A 17,333-nucleotide genomic window follows, 5' to 3' on the forward strand; every position below is an offset into this window, starting at 1 on the left:
GTAAGATGAAACGATACATTTGTTGCCTGATTTGATAAGTGGAACAATATTTGCCTGATTCCAGGTAATAGGAAAATAGCCTGCAGCAAAATATCTGTTAAATAATTTAGAGAGAGGGATGCAAAAGGTGACGGCAGTATATTTTAGAAAAAGAGGACGTATAGTTTCAGGACTGGTAGCTTTGTTGGTACGAAGAGTTTAAAGAGGTTATGAACTTCATTTGGTGTAGTAGTTATGCTTTATAGGGTTCTGTTTGAAACTGTACCTACGGGAGGGTGCAGTTGCTTTTGTAAAGGAGGGGAGAAGTTGGAGAAAAAATACCTGTTGAACAGTTCATTGCGATCAGCGCCATCTACTGTTGCATCATTGTGTTTCACGCTGACAGGAATCCACTCTGTCCTTCTCTGTGTGTTGATAAGACTCCAGTAGCGCTTGGGATTGCTGCGGACGTTTTCAGTGACACTGTCCACGTGTTTTTTGTAGTCTCTTCTGACCACAAACCTTGCGTGGCGGCGAATTTTAGTGAAGGTATTGTAAGTGTGTGGGTTTACATTTTTATTTATTGTTTTCCACCAATCATAGTTACTTTTTTAAAACTCCTTCATGCCTGCTTTATCAGCCATATGGTACTGCCTAATAGTCCTACTTGTAAGACCTTGCATTCTATCACATTTTTTAAAACTATGACAAAAACAGCTTCATGATACTAATACCATCTATTTCTTTGGGTTCTCTATAGAGCTCATCTGGTTTTACCAGCACCACATCCAGAATATTCTTCCCTCTAGTTGGTTCCATCACTTGCTAAATCAGCTGGCAGATTGGCAGAAAAGTGGAACAAAACAGCTAGACAAAATAGGAGCAAGGCAAAAAGGAAGTTGGAAGAGATATATGAGCAACAGAAAGACCCAGATGAGCCATCACATGAATCTGGGATATATTAGAACACTGGTGAATGAATCTGACTACATCCATAACTTTAAGGCTGTTTTCCTTGAAACATTGTTTTTTTTTTTTACAAAATTATGTGCCCTTTTCTCAGCTTGTAGTTGAGTGAGAGTTTTGAAACTTTGACAACAGAAGCACCATATACATAAATGAACGTGCAAAATTTTTTTTTCTTCCCAAAAATGTAAATTATTGGGGGGGGGGGGGGTTAGGAGAGATTTTATTCATTTTTTTGCCCAATAAAAGGAAGCATAGGAAAAAATGATAAGTCTCTAACTTTTTAGATTAAGACTCTTGCTTTGCACACATACAAGAGGTACTGATAAACAGGTGTGCAAAAATTGATATTCGTTTGTTTCTTAGCTTAAAAAAACAAACAAACATGATTTTGCAAAAATTAACATGGGTGAGATGGGCGATTCCGAACCTCCTTAAGGAGCAGACATCTCAATGCCCACTTATGTTATAAATAGTAGTCAATGGTAGCACATACACACTCATACAACTCTATCATCATAACACTGAAATAAGAAATGTTTTCAAATTAAGATTTTAAAAATTATTTAAAACTAACTAAAAGTAGTTAAAAATATTATACTGAAGAACTGCACATACGCTGGTGGAAAAAACATCATGGGATCCTTTGGGAAATTTCCAATTCACTAGATTTATTGTAAAGACAACAAATATGGAGTACATGAAATTATTAAATTTTCAGATCATCAGTTCAAACAGTTCCAAGGTATCAGGTATAGATGCATGCTGAAATGGCCATGGCTGCAGTGCAAGCATCGATTCTAGTAAACAATTTTATGATTTTATTTATCATTTTAGCAGTCGATCATACAGGCGATGAATAATGTCTTTGGATTACGTCTTTGAGATATTGTTCTTCCCCATAAAGATCTGGAGATAATGATGATTCTTGTCAAATATGAGGAAATACATCTTGGGAGGGCTGCTGAATTTTTCAGGAGCTGCGAATGCTTATTCTTGAGAGTGCCAGGATCTCCTGCTGATACCAAATACAGTAGAAGTCTGTTATAGCGAGAATTCATAACAGGCGAAAAATTTACTCGCTATAACGGATTGTCGTTATATCCTTTCTATTTTTTGTAAAATTTGAGAAAACCCCCATGCACATTAAATTCAGTATGAAATGGCAATCAGTTTGTTCAAAATTTGAGTTTTCACGGATAATATCCACACTGTGGCTTGCCTGTTTGTTGTTTCTCGAAATCCGATACTACGTGAAAGTGTGTGTTTAATTTCATTCTGAAAAAATATATATTACCGTATTTTTACGAATCCATTTCCTTCAAAAAAATTTCAATCAGGCTTAAAAGTGCTTTGTAAAATCACATGAGTGTCTTTCTTATACAGTACGCATTTTTAGACTGTAGACACCAAACACTGGCTTTAGTTATACTGTATTTTTTTTGTGGCTGTACAATTATGCTTTATTTCAGCGGGTTTAATAACCATTAACTTAAAATTGGCATCATAATATCGAAGGGAACTCGTAGAAAATTTGCCGGCAATACACATTCCACGCGTCTCTACAATACGACGATACATCAGGAAAATATTCTTGCTTACTATAAAACTGTTACTTTCACTTAGTGTGCCGCTACACGCACGTCTTGCTTGCCAGACTCTGTCAACTTCAGCGGCTAGTGATGTATAGGTCTTAATCGCGGACTTTGAAAGTCAACAAACAAGTTTATTGCGCCGCGGTATGGCAATTCCGCCCGTGCATTTTTGTGCACATACCTCACAATTTCATCTTCGACTTCTTTAAAGCATCCTTGTTGCAGTCCACTGAATGCATTATTTGTGCAGTACGCATTTTTAAGCTAACTTTCCCTTCACGGTAACGCCGAATATTGGCTTTAGTTAGGCATATGCCGTATTTTCTTGCTGCTGCACAGTTATTATACATTTCCGAGTGTTTAATAGCCATTAACTTAAAAGTGCTTTGAAAATTTGAAAATTTGCCAGCAATACCTGTTCCACCTATCTTTACAATACGACGATCCATCACATAAATATTCCTGCTGTCTATAAAACTTAATTTTTCTAAGCGTCAGAGGCACCACAGACATGTTATAACTCTGCTACTGAGTAGCCATGGCCTTTCTAAGAATTCGAAGGCTCGCATGTATTGATGCCATTCTCATATTTGAGAAACATTTTTGTAGAGGATAATAGAATGTCATTCTCTCTTCACTATTTCCCGAGATCCAGTGACGTTACACATAGGCACTATACGACCGGTCGTCGCAGCTAGCGATGTAGGCCTATGATAAAGAGACGGTCGTTTATTGTCAACGAGTTTTGTGTGTGCGGGCGCGGAGGTGAAGAAAACAGCGTGGTTTCTGCGGTAGTTGCCAGTGGTGTTCATTACTATCAGGCCGCGAATGCAAAACGACTCTTGATTTTTCACATGGGATTCTGAGAAAAAAAACGTCGTCTTGGATTCGGAGAAGTACGGTATCACTCCAGAGAATTGAGGCAAACATTTCAGTTTTCTTCTTCAAACGGCATCACCTAACTTAACCGTATATGTATCATGAAAACCTATTTGAAACACATGTAGAGAAAAGATAACCTCCTCGCTAAAAACTGACATGGGAATAGCTTTCCGAAATTTAACTAGACGCGAAAAAATATAAACCATCCTCTGAAATCAGTGATATACCCTGCCATATCTTGAGGTGTATCCCTTTCTTTCTTGATTTCAGTATACGGTATACCATTAAGAGATCGTTTACTTCAGCCTTTATTTTTAGCGAGTAACAACTGCTACTGGCCACGTTATTTACGCATTTATTACGAAAACGTCTCATCCTCTTTCATTTCGAATTTTCTTTTGAGAACAGCAGTTGACGGGTATTACTAATCGACTCCAATATCACCTTCGAATGTTGGCGAGAGAGTTCGCAAATGCACATAGCACGAAAACTATACCGTACCGAAGATGATCGATCGCATTTTGTAGCAAACGTTTCAGTTTTGTTATTCAAATAGCGTCTCATATCCTAACTTCTCTATACTATATGTATGATGAAAACATACTTCAAGCGGAAGTAGAGAAATAATAACCTTCTCGCTATAAATTTACGTGATAAATAGCCTTTCCGTGATTTAACGGACGCGAGAAAATATAAACTAACCTCGTAATCGTTGACGCACTCTGCTATATCTTGAGGTGTTGGCCTATCACATTCTTACTTATAGCTGCGGTATTTAGCATTAACATTAAGCGATCGTTTACTCAGCGTTTATCTTTAACGAGTTAACAATGGTTATCGGACACGTAATTTACGCATTAATTACGAAAACATGTTCTCTTTGATTTTCCTCACGGAAGAGCAGTCGACGGGTATTACTAATCGACTCCGACATTGCCTTCGAATGTCGACGAGAGAGCTCTCTGGTGGGCATAGCGAGAAAGCGATACGGTACCGAAGATGATCGATCGCATGCAGTATAATGACTAGGTGCATAAATATCGGCAACGGAAAAAATCGAGCGCGCATAATCGCTCGTAATAACGGATGCGTCAGTGATAGGGTTCTCGCTGTAACCGAAGGTTAATACACAGTTTTATATAGGCATTTTGAAGGGACCTACAAAAGTTATCGTTATAAAGGGGTTCTCGTTATATGCCACACTCGCTATAGTGGACTTCTACTGTAGTGGGCTCTAATGGAGTAAGCTTGCTTGCCAGAGCTGAAGTCCAATTTAAATATTTTGCAAGAAATAAATCGCCTTTCATATTCCAGTTAGGCTTATTAATTTAAATATTTTTACTACATAAATTAATAATTGCCAAGGAATGTGGGACAGTGAAAATAATGGATGGCATTTGCAGTGCCACACACTGTTTAACACTGATACCGACAATTACTTTTATGGATATTATCAAAAATGTAGGACTGAAAACTCAAATCTGTTAAGTGTAAAGTATTCTTGGATGGAATTTTGTTGTTAAAAAATAGATCAATTAATTAAATGTCATATACTTCATCAGCAGTGATAATGAATTACATACTGTATTCCACAAGTTAAAATTACAGGAAGTTCTGCTGAAATACTGGTTGGAAATAAACTTCTAAATGTTGATTAAGGTCAAGTAAATATGTGAAATTTTAGACCAGGATTTTGAAGGGATATGAAGTGACTAACCAAGACCAAGGAGGTAACCAAGGAAGAGGTAGGTGGATAACCTAAGTAGAAGAAGCAGTGAAGAGTAGAGGTGTGAATTGGACCAGATTTATCAGAGAAAAATGATGGAAGAACTAGCAGAGGTGGTGGTCACTCGTCCATTACCCTACCTGGCTCTGGGAATCTGATAGAGTGTGCAGAAGACGTAGGAGGTGATGTACTAATCCTTCAATATCCTACTTTTAATTAGTTTTAAAGACTTAAATTTTTTAAACTTAAAACAGTTTAGTACAAGCTGGTTTGAATTGTATCAGTGTCTGAGTTGTCTAAGTTGTCTACGTTGATCAAATAAACAGGATTGCACTGCAGACGCTCTTAAAAGACGGTGAAACATTGAATGTTGCATAATATGATTGGGTAATAAATAGAACTGACTGACTAGCTTTATTGAAGTTTAATTGGTCAGTATGGTTATAGATATTTATTTTTCAAAAGACATCAGTTCACAAAGTGTGAATGACCACAACTATCCTGAATTTTTACAATTTAGGTGATGATAAACTAAAATATAAAAATTATTGTAATTACATAAAGGAAACAATAGATAATTTATCATTTAGGAATAGTATAAGTGATGGTTTAAGATCATCACCAAATCTTTTAAAGTGTCCACTACAACTTTTTCCAAAGTCGTGTGCTGGATTCCAAGCTTTTTCAATATTTTCCACATATGCTTAGGTACCGTACACTACCTCTGCTTCCAAATAGCAGACCCATCACAGACTAGTTTTCTGGGTGAATGTTATGTATGTCACTCCTTTTAAGTTAAAGGTTACCATAACCTCTTTCTGGTTGAAACCATACCAAGGAACTGATTGAAATTCAAATACAGGCATTCATTATAAATTACACATAACTACAGGGGTTAGTGAAATTTCACTCATTCAGGTACTACAGCATTGCTGAGGCATTCCTTAATCTTATTGCTAAACAATGTTGGTAATATGAAGTAGTGTGTCTTGCAAGGTGATGAATAAGTTCTCAGAAAATTTCTAGACTGTGGTGCATTTCTTGCATCACAAAAATTACATGTCAGAAGCTCTCAAAATTTGAGTCAGAAACTTTTCCCCTTAATACTGAAAAATCGTGGTTAAGAAATAAGGCTTTCTAGGTAAAAGTACGAGGATGAAAACTAAACCAGAAGCTCACAGAAGAGAAGAAGAATAGTTTATTTTGTGCACCAGATGAGAATGGCAAATGTAATATACAGAATCTCTCTTTCTTTTTTTGCTAGTGGCTTTACGTCACACCGACACAGATAGGTCTTATGGTGATGATGGGATAGGAAAGGCCTAGGAGTTGGAAGGAAGCGGCTGTGGCCTTAATTAAGGTACAGCCCCAGCATTTGCCTGGTGTGAATTTGGGAAAACATAGAAAACCATCTTCAGGGCTGCCGACAGTGGGATTCGAACACACTATCTCCCGGATGCAAGCTCACAGCCGCACGCCCTTGACCGCATGGTCAACTTGCCCGGTACAGAATATATCATTAGGACAATAAAATTGTGTTTCTAGCCATCCATATGTCACAGGTAGGTTGTAGTACATAATTATTTAGAACAAAGCTCTTTGTGATGATTATGCTTGTTGTTTAAAGGGGCCTAACATCTAAGGTCATCGGCCCCGAAAGCTCTTTGTAATCTCTCGATCATTGTTAAAGGTGATTATATTTGTCTTATGAATGACCTGCATAAGCAGAAATGTATCAGGAAGAATAAGAAGAATAAGAAGAAGGAGGAGGATATATTTGTCTTAGGATTATCAGCTCCAATTCCTGATAATTGTCTATGGAATTATAGAAAATTACAGTTTCCCTTCACATTATATGAGATATGCAGTACATCTCAGTTACACATTTAAAATATCTTATTTGGTTACTGGCATTTATCACTCTAAAAGTGAATTAATGGAGGAGAAATGTTACAGTCACTGTCACAATTTTGGATCAAGGATTTCCTTCACAACAGAACAAGAAACTTTGTACTGTAGTTAGGGGTAAATTGTTCAAGAGTCCAGACCATTGTGTTATGGTAGCAAGCCAAATGTTCCAGGTTTGATTCCCAGCCAGTTCAGGGATTTTAATTCTGAAACAAAGTCTGTAATGGAGTTAATTCAAGCTTGTACCACCAACTGATGAGCTGTTGATACAAGAAGCAGGAGACCTACTCACAAACGCCAAGCAATATGGCTGAGGATATTATCACACTGACCATATTTCACTCCAATATCTGAAGGCCACATGACTGAACTACATTCGTGTTGGCAAGTTAAGGCCCAGAATAGTGTGCAAATGCCACAGAATAAATTGATCAGGATAACTAACACTGACTTCAAGAATTTCACAAGGAAGTGTTCTAAGATAGTTCCAATAATAGTGTTATTGCTTTTACATCCCACTAATTACTTTTTTGGTCTTTGGAGAAAGACGGTTCTTCCTTTCTCTAAACATAGTAACAGTTTGTTAAATTACAGCCCAAGTTTTTTTGCTCCCTGATGTTATGTTTGTATCTTAAGGTCTACCTTATAAAGGGCCTGACTGAATGAAACAGAATTATTAGAATAGGAAGTAACTACATGATGGCCATCACAAAGAAGAACTGTCCTAACTGGTAAGTATACAACAAAGTAAGAGAAAAATAAGACAGAAAAAAAGAAAGTAAGTAAATACTTGATTGTACACTTTACTGATGGGAATGTACAATAATCCACAAATCTTTCTTTATGAATTCTTATCCATATGGTTCTACCTTTTGCTAACTGATCTTTAGGGAAGCTCTAACTTATAAAATCCAGATTTTAAAATTTGTTCTTATTTCCTTGAATATAATCAACTTGTTAAATGTGCATGGAAACATTTCAACAAATGGATTCTGAAGATGTGTATTTTTTTAATTTAGTTATATTTCTTATTGATCTTTTATCTTAGTACAATCACATAAATATGACTTGCAAGCCTTTGTACATATACATGGTGTGGTAGAAAGAGCTGATGAATTTGAAACGTAAGAACTCAGCAATGCAACAAGCTATTCACAGATTTATTGTGCAGTTTGAAAGAGTAGAGTTAGAAATTTATGTCACATACACCTACTAGGTTTCAAAAATAATGTCATCCAAATGCTGGTCGTCCTTTTCGATGCACCTCTGAAGCCTCTCCGTGAAGTTATGCACGACTCCCTTGAGCATGTCTTGTGGTATAGTCTCGATTTCTTCACAGATGACAGTTTTCAGGTAATGTAGTGTTCATGGCTTACGTTGGAAGATGCGATCCTCCAGGTGTCCCCAAAGAAATAAATTGCAAGGGGCGAGATAGAGGAATGGGCTGGCCACGAAACGTCACCCCGTACAGGGATCAGATGTCCTTGAAGCATTTCTCTGAGGAGGCCCATCGATGCCCTGGCTGTGAATGGAGTGCCACCATCTTGTTGGAACCACACAGCAGGATTCCCTAAGTCATTGAATGTTGGCTGCAGGAAGTTGCGTAACAGCTGCATAACTATCAGATGTTACTGTCACAGTGTACAAAAGAAAAGCTGTGTTATGGTAACAGAGTCTGCATTTTTGAACGAAATCTCAATCACGAATCCTTGATGCTCACCACTCCACACCATGCTAGCGACGACTGACTGACTGACTACCCCAGACGAGGCAATGCACGTTCTCCAAGGCCAAGGCCGTTCGCGTGGCGTGACAATAACACCTGTTCCCTGTGGCCAATGCGGGTGGTTAGTTCGCTCCAATCTACTGTATGTGACATAAATGGCAAACACTACTCTTTTAAACTGCACAATAAATTTGTGAATAGCTTATTGCATTGCAGAGTCATTTACGTTTGAAATTCATCATTTCTGCCGTACCATGTATTAGTAAATTATCTTCTTAGCTCTAGTTTACAGCTCTTCCCGTAGACTTCTGTTCTGAGCTATATTACAAAGTACCAGTTATTACCTGTACTCATACAACTGCTCTTTCAGTCCACTGTTTTACTGGTCACATAGTAACAAATTTCTCTCAATTAGTACCAGGTAAGTTTTAGTCCCTGACATTGGTTTGAAAATGTTACTACACTTATAAATACCTTTTCTTGCCTCCTCTTCCCATTGCTTGGTTATGAGCAAATAACGTGGAGATTCAGGACATACTGGCAGTAATATTAGTTGCAGGATAGCTGGACATACAGCAAGACCTGAAATGAAAACCAGTAAGAATATTTGAATATAAATCTTCAGTTTGTACATTTTCTACTGAACTTTGTATGCTGAGTTCAATTTATATGGGCAAATATCTTGAAGGAATGAGAACTGAAGGAATCACTGGAGGAATGTAATGAAATTCACAAAAATTGAAATCATGTACCAAAGTCAACAGGAAAAATTCAAAATTAATTAAATTTTTTTTTGAAATAAGCCCAGAACTGTTTGTAGAAGAATTATTTCGAGTTGTGGGCTGTGGTTCAATTGGGTTTGTAACTCTTAATGTTTCTGCACATCTAGCATTGTCCAGACCTCTTTTGACGTCAGTAGTAGCCTGCACAGTATCCTGTAAAACACTGGTAGTCAGAAACCTATGAGCTTCAAGCCCGGAAAATTTCTTCTACTATTATCGACATGCCAGCCTTCAAAGTCTAAACCACTGTATTATAGGAATGTTTCTTGCATTTTTACATTAATGCTTTCACTGATTTGTAAAATCACTATTTATGATAAAGTACTTTTAAAGAAAAATGCTGAGATAAAATTTACATTCATGAAAGGAGTATTAAGTTTAAAAATAACATTTTTGGTTTAGGTACTACTAACTACTTTTACAGTAGAATACAATTTCAGGTAGCCTTTGGTTGTAGTATCATATACAACCATTAACCCGACTCAAGGGAGACAGGGCCACCTTCCCTGTCCTCCACTTGAGTAATTCTTGCCTGGTGCGTCCACGTTGCGGGGGTGGGCATCCTACACTCCAGTAGGCCGGAGTGGTAGGATGGGTGAGTTCAGAGGGGAACCCAGTCCCGTGGGGTATATCACAGAACCTCTGCCCAAGGTTACGGGTGAAGACCTCAATGGCATTGAAGGTGGAGATGAAGATTCAGTACGGCAGAGCTGGCGGAAGAGGCAACCCATCCTCTGAGGTAGTACAGATGGAACCCACTGCCTTGTGGGATGAGGAGGTATCCTCAAAGGCTAAGGAAGTAAACCCCGAAAGAAAATCCTTCTTCATGTTAGGCCCAGTGAGCCAGTAAAGAAGTAATTGTTTGAGCTTTCAATGTACGGACAAGCCTCGGATTGAACATACCAGAAAAAGACTCCATTTCTGGCACTTCAGGAACTAATGATGACCCTAGGAAGGCTGATGCTTATTCTGAAAATGCAAGAAGATATACCGATCAAAGACATAACAACAGGAATAGAATATTGAATTTTCACGACTGCATTGTAATCGAAACCGACTTTCAACCTATTAGGTCATGTTACGTACATTTAGTATGTGTTGAAGAGATGTTAAGTACAGAACAAAAATGGCCAACCGGACACCAGTGGGATCCGAACCCACAACCTCCCGATTTCGCGTCGGTTGCTCTACCAATTGAACTATGGTGGCCTAGGCCATCTTTGTTCTGTTGGAACGGATCTAAGCTACAAGTCTGGTACTACTACCATCATACTGTAGAGTGCGTTTAAGTTGCCCGTTGAGGGCCAAATCAATGAATATTGAATGTATGTAACCTGACCTAAGAGGTTGAAAGACTGTTTTGATTACAATGCGGTCGTGAAAATTCAATATTGATTGACTTGGCCCTCAACGGACAACTTAAACGCACTCTACAGTGTGATGGTAGTAGTACCAGACTTGTAGTTTAGATCCTTTCCAACAGAACAAAGATGACCTAGGCCACCATAGCTCAATTGGTAGAGCAACCGACGCGAAATCAGGAGGTTGTGGGTTCGGATCCCACTGGTGTCTGGTTGGCCATTTTTATTCTGTACTTAACATCTCTTCAACACGTACTAAATGTACGTAACACGACCTAATAGGTTGAAAGTCGGTTTCGATAACAGGAATAGACCTTACCAAGAAACCAAACTGAGAGTAGGAGCCCTGAATATAATTACACTGACCAACAAGTGTGAAGAGATAGTCGACCTGATGGAAAGGAGGAAGATTCATATATGAGGAATGAGCGAGACAAAATGGAAGGGGATGAAATCAAAGAAACTGAGGGAAGATTACAAGCTATACTGGCATGGTAACAAGATGGAAACAAAGAATGGAGGTGGATTTGTGCTACATAAAGATATTGACGCCATAACAGATATCAAAAATATAAATGAAAGAATGATCAAAGCCAGAGCAAAACTTGAAAGTAACAGTCTCACAATAATCCAAGTATATACTCTGCAGACAGGATGTAATGATGAAGAAAAGCAAGAGTTCCTTGAGAACTTTGAGGACTATGTACAAGAGGATAATATTATGATAATAGGGGATCTAAATGTCCAAGTTGGAGTAGATAGAACAGGCTATGAAAAGGTAATAGGGTCCTTTGGACATGGGGGAAGGAATATTGAAGGCGAGAATGTCCTAGATTTCTGTGCCAGAAATACTATGATAATAAAAACACCTTCTTTAAGTAACAAGACAGCCATAAAATAATCAGATATAATCAAAGCGGCAGGCATACAAGGTCTTCAGTGACTACATCAAACACTAGGAGTAATCTGGAGAGAAAATAAGATACCAGATGAATGGAAAAAAGGATTGATCATACCAGTATTCAAGAAAGGAAGCAGAAGAAAGTGTACAAACTACAGAGGAATTACTCTGCTACCACACTGCCTCAATATACTGGAAAAGATCATAATGAAGAGATGAAGAACAAGGATAGAATATCAGTTTGAAGAAGAACACAGCTTCAGAGGCAACAGAGGAACAATAGACCTGATTTTTGCCATTAGACAACTAATGGAAAAGTAGTCTGGCCCTGCGGTGTAGGGGGAAACACGTCCACCTGTCACCCGGCAGCCCTGGGTTCGATTCCCGGCCAGGTCGGGATTTTTAAATTGTAAATGATTAATATCCCTGGCCTGGGGACTAAGTGTTTGTGTTATCCTCACATTCAACTCTATACTTCAGCAATTACAATTACACACAGGTTAATATCATATGGTACAAGTAGTGGAAAAAGATCTACAGAGGTCGACACCACGTACTGAGAAAATAGGGAAAGATCTGATAGTAATGTTCCTAGATATAGAAAAAGCCTATGACAGTGTTCCAAGGAGCAAAATATGGGAATGTCTGCATAAACTAAGGGCTCCAAGTTCTTTAATTCGAAAGATCCAATTTCTATATGAAAACTTTGAAAGTAGTGTACAAATAGAGAATGGTAGATCTGAATGGTTCCAAATAAAGAGAGGTGTACAACAAGGCAGTGCACTATCTCCACTACTTTTCCTTGCACTCATGGATGTAATCATTAAAGAAATTAAAGCTGCAGAACCTGGAGATTTGTATGCATTAGTGTTTGCAGATGATGTTGCCATTTGGGGAGAAACAGAGCAAGAAGTCCAAAGGAAATTAGATTGCTGGTTCAACAAATTTAAGGAATATAAGTTAACTGTGAGTAAGAAGAAAACAGTAGCAATGAAACTGAGAAGAACACCCAGCAAACGTGACCTCAAACTTCATGGAGAGAGAACTGAATGTGTAGAAAGCTTCAGCTATCTTGGAAGTATTGTATCAAACCAGGGGAGTGCTAAATCGGAAATCCAGAACAGTGACAAAAGGTTCCATGTTATTCTGTCAGGTACAAAATCTAGTGGGACAAAGCAGTTCATTAAAAGCCAAACAAACAATGTTCAAATCTTACCTCCTGCCAATCATGACAAATGGGTTGGAGACCTGTGTGTTATTGAAAAGAGACATCAGCAAACTGCAAGCATGTGAAATGAAATATTTACGATCTGCAATGCAAAAAACAAGAAGAGGCAGAATTAGAAATGAGTGCATTAGAAATGACATGCAAGTGACCTGTACGATGGAAGATAGACTACGCATTACATGGTTGAAATGGTTTGGGCATGTGCGAAGGATGGAAGAGACTGGAACCCCCAGACAATACTTGGAAATGGCAGTACCTGGTAGGAGAACTGTTGGGCATCCCAGAAGAAGGTGGCTGGACCAAACAAATGCAGACCTTACTGAGAAAGGAACAACACTGCAGGATGTGAAAGGAGAGGAGCTCAATAATGACAGGAAACGATGGAGGCATAATGTCAACAAAAGTCCTACCCGGCTCGCTGGAAGGATACCCAGATGATGATTATGACAATTCCAGGTAAGTAGTAGTAGTAGCAGCAGCAGCAGCAGCAGCAGTAGTAGTAGTAGTAATATATTTTGATAGGTTATTGCATAGTAAGTAAAATGATGCCTTTTATCTTGTAAAATAAATATTCAGCAATGAACTAAGGTACATTAATAACACATAACAAACACGTGAAAGCTGAAACAAAATAAGCATTAAAAATGAATTTCAAGGTGCACTGCGCCCTGTGGTGGTGCTGGTCAGGAATCGCTGGCAGATTTGACTCATTCTGTAGGTATTTCACACACTACTCCTCAAGACAAGCTGTATGCCCTCACCTCTCAGTCTTTATAATCCCAAAAATTGCAGACATCATTCATGTCTTGACTTGGACAAGGCCTTCGTCAAGACATCAGCTGGCATGTCTCCAGATGCTATATGCTCCAAATTCACAACTCCAGACTGAATGATTTCTCCATCAAAGTGATGGCAAACATCTATGTGCTCTGTTTGCGCACGAAGAACATGATTTGTGGCTAGTTTCTGAGTGCTGAAATTGTCATCGTACAATATAATCTTCTTGGTGAACTTTGCTCCAGCAGTGGCAGGAGTGGATATGGGATTGCATTCTGACATGTTGAAATGACACAGCTGTACTCTATGTATGTCATCTGATTCAGCGTAATGTTGTCATCGTCCCTGCTAAAGTCTATCCCTAGAGAGTGGTTCAATTTGCAAAGATCCTTTAATCTGAAAGCCTCATTTAGACAATCTCTAAATTGAATAAATCTCTCAGGGTCTCAACACAGCACCACAATGTTGTCGATGTATACTAAGATGACAGTTATCTGCTCACCTTGGTTCTCCCCATAAATAGACAGATATCCCTTTGTCAGTAATGCTCCTTGACAAAGAAATTGTTGATCAAGGCATTGGAGTCAAGTTCAACCAGCCTGGTTCAAGCCATATGTGGCAGATGAAGTCCCCTCCCCCAATTAACAGCCTTTGAAACATGGTCTCAGCATCATGGATGAATTCTTGACCACGATTCTTCTTCCAACTCCATCTTCGTCCAAGACAGCACTGATATAAGCTGTAGCTCAATCATGCTAATAAATATTCATCCTGTTCTGTACTGCATATGTGATGGCCAAATCCAATCAAGCAACCAGGGCAAAACTTAGGTGATAGTTACAGGCATGATTTTTTCGCATTAACAATAAATGCGACAAAACATATTTTGAGCGATTTTGCGATATCTTTATGAATCATATGTTTCCGGTTAAGAAAATTTGCGAATTAAAGTGATAAGGCCATTTTAAAGCAAAATTCAATTATTTTGCGATAAGCGCGATATTACAGCGAAATTTGTAGTGAATAACGAACTTGACATTTTGTTCCAAGATTATATATGAAAAGAAAAGGAAGAGCAAAGAAAGATTCATCAACAGGAAAGAAATATGTTATCATTAATGTTCTGGAAGATCTCTTTAAGACATGGCATCAAAGAAAAGGGGTTGGCTTCTTGCCAAACGAAATGTTTGGAATGTTGTTCTTGTGGTGGCTGGTAATGCCACCCCAGCCTGTCTCCTCATGGCATTCTGCAATCCTGGAATCCCTAATGACGTCTACAAGCAGCACAATTGACTGGTGTATTTCGGCTTCGTGGTCAGGTGAAATCAAGAAAGTGACCACAGACAGTAGCGAAGATGGGTCACTCAAGAAGTGTTATGGTGCACAGCAGAGCTAAACAGTATGCGAGTGAAGGTTTATACGTTTCGGAAAGCAATATTTTAATGTGTAAATTTTGTAATGTTCGTATCAAGTGGGAGAAAAAAGATACTGTCTCAAAACTTTGTTTTAAAAATAAGGTACATTCAGAACGTAAATTTAGCACTCGAACAGTGAAACGGCAGGCAACAATTCTCATTAGATATGCAAAAGAAAGCTAAGAGTGAAAAAATAGAATGTATTCATGAATCAACAGTGATGCTACTCACAGCCAACATCCTGCTGGAGAAGGTAGACGACCTTGCAGTTCGGAAATGGCTTCAAAAGTATGTACCAGGTATGTACAGTCTATCAATTAAACCTCCACAATCAACGATCAGTGATAGTAATGAAACCTTTAATGAATAATTTTAGAATTTCATTAAAGCGAAATTAAAGCGATACGGCAATATCTATTTCATGAAATAGCACAAAAATTAGTGTCTTTCTCGCGAAATCATTCAAAAATTAATGCGAAAAAAATCATGCCTCTAGTGATAGACCTTTCCACAACGTTGAGAACATCCTTTCGTGATTATCCGAGTCCATCCGTCCGGACTTACATCATAAAATCCGCTTCCAATCACATTCTAGGCTACCGACTTCAATACCAAGTCTCACATCTTGTTTTTCAGTTTTGACCTGACTTCACTCGCCAAAGCTTCCAGCCACTCGTGTGACTGCGCACCAAATAAAGCCTGCAAGATAGGAACCATAGTCAGATATGTCAAGTCTACCTTCTCATCATCGTTGTGATTTATCGGTGCTCTGTCACCATGATCAAAATGAGGCCTTCCTAGTGATCCTGTGTAAATCTAGAGTCATTTTCTGGGTTGGTGTCTGAGTGGTTTGTCTACAGGGAAACCAAGAAAATCCTGCTGGTCCAAATCTTCTGCTGCAAAGTCATTGTCTTCTTGGTCTAAAAATTTCAGTGTCTACGTCTTAACATTCAGAACGGTTGAGATAAATTTTGATGGACAGATTACCTGCTACAAAGTAGTCATTCAGCAGACTGGACAATCCTCATGAAGCCACTTCTTCTGACTCAAAATCTCTGATTCATTGCAATTTCTTCTAGAACTTCCAATCTCTTGAGATTTCAATCTTGCCTTTGCTTGGAATCCAAACTCGACACCCATTTGTTTCCATGCTGTAACCTATTAAGATTCCTTCCCTAGAGAGAGGCTTGAGCTTACCTCTTACTACTGGTGACCTGTCCATGACAAACACTTTGCACATAAATGGTTTGCAGTCTGTCACATCAGGTGGTTTACCATGACAAAGCTCATATGCAGTTGCCCCTCCAACTTTTTCATGGGATATATGTTTATGATGAAGTTTGCAGTGTTGTCTCCCCACAAAATGTTGATGGCAACCCTGCATGTATTAGCCAACACCTTGCCGCCTCCAGGAATGTTCTATTTTGTCTCTCAGCAATGCCATTCTCCTCGGGATTGTAAGGGGCTGTCAGTCATTGGGATATTACATGTGTTTCAAGTAGTTTGTCAAAATCTTGGTTCATGAACTCTAACATATTATCTGTTTGAAAAAATGATTTTCTCCCCCTGGTGAGTGTATATATTACATCTGAAAATTTAGAACACTTTAAGCATGTGATTTTTCTGTTTAATGAGCTTTATCCCACACTAGCTTGTGTAGTCATCAATGAATGTGCAAAAATATCTATTTTTGCTTTGTGAGAGAATGCGCATCAGGCCAAAAACATCCAAATGCACTAGGTTACCCATGGCAAAACTTCCTCTCTGATGCTTTCGGAAATGGCGATCAACCTATCTTCCGCTGCAAGCAGACTCTGAAGTCAAATTCCTCCAAGTTTTCAATTGTTATCCCTTGCAGAGTCCCCTTCATCATGCCCTCATGGAGCTCTTGAATATATAAATGTCTTAGCTGGATGTGCCAACATTCCAGGGAATTCTTCTTTGGAATTTTTCCTACCTCGTTGCCCTCAGCAATTTGCAATTGGTGCAGCTTTGTCCTCGAAAGTACTACAGTCTGTTCTTATGAGTCATAGCCAGGAGTACATGCCCTTTGCTGCCCACAACTTCTGCTTTGGCTTTCATTTTGT

General features: G+C 38.6%; 1 protein-coding gene across 9 annotated transcripts in view; it reads right to left on the reverse strand.

The window, feature by feature from the left end:
• The window catches only part of Glut1 (Glucose transporter 1), a 250,614-nt gene that overhangs the window by 162,783 nt on the left and 70,498 nt on the right, over window positions 1–17,333 (reverse strand). For all 9 annotated transcript variants that reach the window (XM_067146970.2, XM_067146967.2, XM_067146968.2 and 6 more), the window contains exon 6: window positions 9,257–9,364. In XM_067146970.2, the coding sequence (XP_067003071.1) occupies window positions 9,257–9,364 (108 nt within the window). The remainder of the gene's footprint in view (window positions 1–9,256; window positions 9,365–17,333) is intronic.

Source organism: Anabrus simplex, chromosome 5 (assembly GCF_040414725.1).
Source record: "Anabrus simplex isolate iqAnaSimp1 chromosome 5, ASM4041472v1, whole genome shotgun sequence".
NCBI classification, from domain to species: Eukaryota; Metazoa; Arthropoda; class Insecta; order Orthoptera; family Tettigoniidae; genus Anabrus; species Anabrus simplex.